Genomic DNA, 6133 nt, shown 5'->3' on the forward strand with positions numbered 1-6133 from the left:
GACTGGGAGGTCCCTTGCAGCTGATGTCATAATGGAGGCTTTACAGAGGGAGCGGCCCCCTCGGAGTTTAAGGGCTCTCGAGCTCGGGCCACATTGCATTCGAATGCTGTAAGATTTGAATGCTGTCGGTGGCCCTTGGCCCCGACGAAGCCATAAGACCCAGCAGTATTCATAAGCAGCGTGCTTCGCACAAAGGTAGAATCCGTTCCCTGGGGGTCACTTTAAACACAGGCAGCCTGTGTTGGGGCCTTCTGCGCTGAGAAACGTGCAATGTTGTGGAATAATACTCTTTGTTGACTGTGTAACGACGCAGAAATAACAAAATTGAAATGTTCAGCTTCGTTTCAGTCTCACTGATGGCAATGGGCTTATGTGATTCAGGACACGCTAGGATGGTTCACGTGCGTGCTTACCATTTATTCACATGAGCGTGCATGCCGAGTGTCTATTCGTACGAATAAAGAAGAGCAGCAGCGTGCACAGTGATGCATACGTCATGTAGGGAACTGCACACGGACACGAGCACGAGTTAAATGCCCATGAAGCCCCACCAGGAACATGCACTGGTGTCAAGGGAGTGCTTCCTTTGGCAGTATAGAGAGCGCAAAGGCCTAGCCGTCCAAATGGAGGGGCAAAGACGGATCCGCGTGGGACTGCATGTAAAATAAGGATCTTTAGCTGAGCAGATTACGTGCCTGCGGCCTGACTGGAAGCGCCAATGCATCGGTGTGTAGCATTCCATAGAAAAACGCCTGCGTGTGTTCATGTACGCGTGCGAGTATTTGTATGCATACGATCCTTTGCATTTGCGCATGGAAATCGCATGTGCGGGTGCAAGTAAAATACTTTGGCTTAGAAGAACATGTGTACGCACGCACACAGATATCGAATTGTGGACCAATCTGCATATGCGTGCTGATATCTAATCATTTGTGCATCATATACACGGGACTCTACAAAAATGCAAGCATAAATATATATAAGCGTAGACGCTCACATGCACGTATATTTTTTTCACTTGTATATATATATGCAAGTGAAGGCTCAAGTAAATTCTGGCCCGTAAAGATTCTCCCTATTTTATGTGTATCCTGGCACGCTCACCGCACACTGTATCTATTCCACTACCACCAATACAACTCTAGGCATATGCGTACTGGATTATGCGGGGCCAAGGGTCTCGTGCTGCCGCAAACCTTTAGAAGCCTACCTGAATCCTGTATTTGGGGACTCGCCAGTTCCAATTTGGGAAGTACACCAAGACAGACAGGCGCCACAGGCGAGCGACAGGCGGAATACACAAGAACTCCAAAGGTTTGGCCTTCAAAATAAACCGTCGAGATAGCTGAACAGTGTCGCCTCTTGAAGTGATCGCGCATTCCACATTGCTGCGATGTGGCCATCCGGCCTCAACAACAGCAAAAGATTTTCTGGTTGGATGGTTTGTTGAGTCTCTGTTGACAGCACAGTTGAGGCGAAGGAGCCTACACAAACAAACAACCCGCACAATTCAGCGTCCAGCGTCTGGAGTCAAGGCTATAAATTGTGGCAGAGGGTATCGAAATTTTGGGTGGGCGGATATTGGCAGAGGCAATCCTCGTTGGATTTTATGTATCTGCTGGTGGGATTTAAAGTGTTGGGCATTTTTACTCTTAACATCTGGGGGGCTTGTCACATGCCTCCAGCCAAACGGGAGGCGAGCTTTTGGGGGCCCTGCTCCTAACACTGCAAGTGTGTCTTGCTTGAGTTTTAAAGGTTCTAAGGGGCCAGGGGCCCAGCCAGGCGGTGAAGCAGTCTTAGCAATGAATTCTGATGTCCACGTAATCCCGAAGACGAAATCTGCTGCTGTGTACCGAGGAGGAGGTAAGGCACTTGCTGGTGCTGCCGCTCTGTGTTTCTGTCTCCACTTGCTTAGCGCAGCAAAGAGACGACTCTCGTGCGCTTCCGAAAGCAAGAGAAAACAGTAACTGCATGAAGGGACTGCAAGGGCCGGCAGATCCACAGTCGACAGCTCATAGGCTGCACCAGACGACGCAAGGACAGGATATATTCCCCTTGTATTGTTTCTTCTCTCTGCTCACGCCGCTCGCTTTCAGGTCCAATATGGAAGCGCTGCAGAACGCTGCAGAAGCTGCTTCCGCAAAGCTTGATAATATAAGTTGCGGCACTGTTACATAAGAGGTTTGCTTGACGAGATGTCAAGTAGAGCAAAGGGGAGTCCTGGCAGGATGTTGTGACAATCGGCTAGGAAAAGGGATATGTTGGAAAGTAAAGCAAGTGCACGCACCTGCTGGGGGTTCATTTTCACTGTAGTGAAGAAGGGCCTTCACTGGAGCATGGGGCAAGCGGGCTCCAAGCCACGACGTAGGGACCAGTCGCCAGGGGGACTCGGACACCTGGCACCCACACCAGCAGTGGCTATCTCACCTCATTATGTCTCCCAATTAGTCTTTTTTTTCTCTATTTCCTTCAAGACAACAGTCCCTCTAACTGCCATTTTTGTGTGCATGCAGCTCTTTCGCCTTCCCTACTGGAAGCAACTCCGTTGTTGCTTTCCATGTGTTGACCGACAATATTACGCCTGCATGTGCGTCGTACCTGCAGCGTAGGGGGGCCCCCATCGCGTTCACCCATAAGGGCCGACTTAGTGTACGCATAGCCCATGTCAACACCCTGGAACCTGAGGCCCAGATGCGTCTCCTCGCTACTTAGCAGCACGCGAATCGTCTCCAGCATTTTGGTTCTAAGAGGCCCCAACGCCATTTGAAAGGCTGCCTAGAGTAGACACGTAGGTACAAGTGTAAACAAAAAAGCAGATTGTCTGTGGCAACTGCGCATGCACAAATGCACAACGCACGCTTATGTCTGTATGATGCGAACAGAAAACCCAGATACACGTGAAAAGCTAGGCAAGAACCAGAAGCTGCCCGTTTGCCGCAATACCCACACCAGTTGCTTCAGCAGATACAACAGCTACAGGTACTCTTACCTGCACCCTCCCAATGCTCATGAAGCATTCAAAGGCCTTCTTGGCGATTCGTGTTGAGGCGTCTCCTGCCGCTTCCGTTATCCCCTTGAGTCTCATAGCTGCTGCTGCAGTTGCTATTGTAGATGCTGCAGCATCAGAGGCTGCAGCCAGCGCCCTTGCTGCTGCTGCTGCAGCTTCCCATTTCAGTCCTAGTACTTCGGGAATGCACCGCCCAGACGAAAAATTTTGACGGGCGACGGCGCAGGTGTACTGACACAAACAGACACAGACGGTTAGTCTTGCTTCTGCCGTGGTTGCTGCTGGGGCTGCCAAGCTGGTACAGGGCGGTGCACTTCCCGTCAAGCTCCGGGCTCACCTCTGCCACGAGTCTGCGTTCCTCTTCATAGCTCCCCAAGATCTTCCCTGCCGGATCCGTTTGTTTTTGCTGCTGCTCTTGCTGCTGCTGTTGTTGCTGGCGTTGTTGCGGCGGCGCGAACGGACCTTGCCGGAGATGGTAGCTCTGGGCAATCTTCCAGGCGGCATTCAGACAATCCGCAATGCCCAAATTCATTCCCAGGCCCCCTGCGGGAGGCAAGCAGTGTGCTGCATCTCCTACCAGAAGCACACGGCCCCTAATGGGTCCCCAGGAGATACCATTCTCTCTCGCGAAGCCTTCCTCGGTCTGCAGACCTGAAGGAGAGAGAGCCTCTACAGAACGATTGGAGTTGCCTTCTGTAGATCTCGAAATGTATCCGCATGGCAAGTACCGGGCGGCCACCTTTGCAACCATCTGCCAAGGCCTCACGTCCTGAATTTGGATGTCCCTGAGGCGCCTTCCCGCTAGGTTTTCGATCAGGTTGGCGGCCTGTCTTTTGTCTCCAGTGGTCCCCAAATCCACCATCTTGTCGTCGCGACTAAGTGGGAAGAAAGGGATGTGAGCCACGAACAAGCCTGTCTTGAAACAATGACAAACAACGACACCTATGCACCGAGGACCCAACACGTAATACAGCATGCCACGACTTTTGAATCGGCGCAAAAACTCGAATCCAGGGCCCCTTGGAGAACCCCACGACGGGCCCCACACACTGTCCTCTGGTTGACAGGCCCCTTGGCTGGAACTGCTGTCGGAGATCGTTTGAGAGTTCCTTGAAGGACTACTTGCTGGACCATCATCTTGGCGCTGGATGGCCTCCACAAGCTCGTTAGAACGAAATGTTACGTTTAAAAAGTGCTGGAGGGGAGGGCCCCCAACAAGCGGCGAGCCACTCCACTCTCGCACTCTCGACCCCGCTCCGTCGCTACCAATAACAAGGTCGCTGGTTATCTCCCAGAGAGACGCACTACCATTGCTGTCTCCCACACACACCACGGATGTTAGTGGACCACTGGGGCTGTCGGTCCCTGAGCTCCCGCTGCGGCTTTCCTGCGTAGCTCCTTCCCATTGTGCACTCAGCAGCAGGCCAAGGGCCGCTGGCTGCGGCTCTTGTCCTCTTGCTGCTGCTTGAGGGATGTATGCTTCACAACGGTTCCTTCCATTGTTCATTTCACCATGAGGGCCCCCTGGCTGGCTTCCGTGCAGTGGCACTTTTAGGTGGGGCTGTTCCTTACGCTCCTGCGCAGCCGTTTCACCTTGTGCAAAGCCTCTAACCCACTCCTTCGAGGCCCGTGCTTCTGCTTCTTTGTACAAAAGAGGAAGCAGCAGGTTCTGCGACAACTGAGTCATGCGGCAAGGGCTAGCGGTCTCCTTGTAGGTCACGCAACCATCAGGGAGCCTTTCCTCTTCGAAACCTGTAGCAGCAGCACCAGCAAATGCAGCAGCAGCATAGGCAGCTGCAGCAGTAGCAGCAAAAGCCAACCCTTGCCGCAACACAAGCTGTAACAACAATGGTGTTGTCGCCAACAGCAGAAGCAGGCAAAGCGCATAAGCTGCTGCAACGCTCCTAGCAGCAACACCGCCACTATTAGCAGCACGCATCCCAGTAGCGCAGGGAGGAACACCCCAAACAGCAGATGATGCAGTACCAACACCAGCAGAGACAAGCATCGCACGCAACAGCGACAGATCACGCAACTCCTGCAGCATCAGCAGTACCTCAGCGAAAGCAAAAGCAGTAGGTGCAACGAATGAAACAGCAGCGCTACTAATTACCGTTGAAGTGGTCAACCGCCGCTATGTAGTTCTTCTCAATGCAATTCAACTGGGTAGTGTAAATGAATGATCTCCAGTCGTCCAGACAAGGAGAAAGTGCACTGACGCGGAGGTCTAAGTGGCCCAGCTGGCGCCAAACTGCAGCACACGCACTCGCCACCAACTGTCGCCGTAGCTAGATCGGATCCATAGCCAGAACACGATCTAGCCACCTAGTTAGCCAGCTGGCCTCTTTGATGCGCCAACGAGGTCTGCGGCCAGTGTTCTGCTAGGCAGTCAGCTACCGACGGCCCTGATAGTTGCGCAGGTAATTTAGGCGCCATTTGACAAGAGCGAAGCTTCCTATTCTTGTGGACTATCTATCTCGTAGTAGGCCTGAGCAGCTAGCCGTCCTAAGCACCTGTGCTGGTGAGTAGCGTACTCAGCTAACTCTTGCTTGTGCACGGAAAGCTGAAGCAGCTAACAACATCGGCAGGTACGGGGGCCAGAGAGAGAGAGAAACAAAAAAGCGAGGAGATGTTGGTTATCCACTAACGGCAGAAGCCAAAGCAAACGCGGCGTCTCCCATGCAGCAGCAGCACCATCCTCTTACTTTCCATAGATCTGTTCGTGATGTAATGTGCTTTGGGGAGACAGGTGGCTTTTGCCTGTTGCTCCAGCAGCAAAGTTGGGACACCTCCTTTTTGTAGCAGCAGCGCCATAGTCAGGCCCACAGGGCCCCCTCCAACAATGAGGACGGGAACCCGTATCTTCTTTATGCTGCTGCTGCAGGTGCTGCTTCTAATGCTGGTGCTGCTGCATCTGTCGCTGCTGCTGCTGTCGCTGCTGCCGCTGCTGCTGCTGCCGCTGCCGCTGCTGTTGTGGCTGCGGTGGGAAATGTTAGTTTGCGTGCAGGTACTTGTGGTGAAAGCTCCTAAAGTCGCGAAGGGGGCCCTATGTATGGTAAAAATACACACGAAGGGCGCCCGAGGGGCCCTCCAAAGGCCCCAAAATACAGGAGACACGGATTTCAT

At 52.9% G+C, this 6133-nt stretch overlaps 1 protein-coding gene across 1 annotated transcript; it reads right to left on the minus strand.

Annotated features, from left to right (window-relative positions):
• Positions 1–1323: 1323 nt before the first annotated feature.
• On the minus strand, positions 1324–6133 carry EAH_00014750 (FAD-depdendent monooxygenase, putative; the record flags this gene model as incomplete). The annotated part of the gene is made up of 8 exons (XM_013394210.1): positions 1324–1484; positions 1651–2019; positions 2288–2396; positions 2599–2775; positions 2990–3238; positions 3345–4759; positions 5121–5258; positions 5713–6133. The coding sequence occupies 8 exons, from the start codon at positions 6131–6133 to the stop codon at positions 1324–1326; spliced, it is 3039 nt and encodes a 1012-aa protein (XP_013249664.1).

Source organism: Eimeria acervulina, genomic scaffold, assembly GCF_000499425.1.
Source record: "Eimeria acervulina Houghton genomic scaffold, Eah_scaff87, whole genome shotgun sequence".
Classification (NCBI taxonomy): Eukaryota; Apicomplexa; class Conoidasida; order Eucoccidiorida; family Eimeriidae; genus Eimeria; species Eimeria acervulina.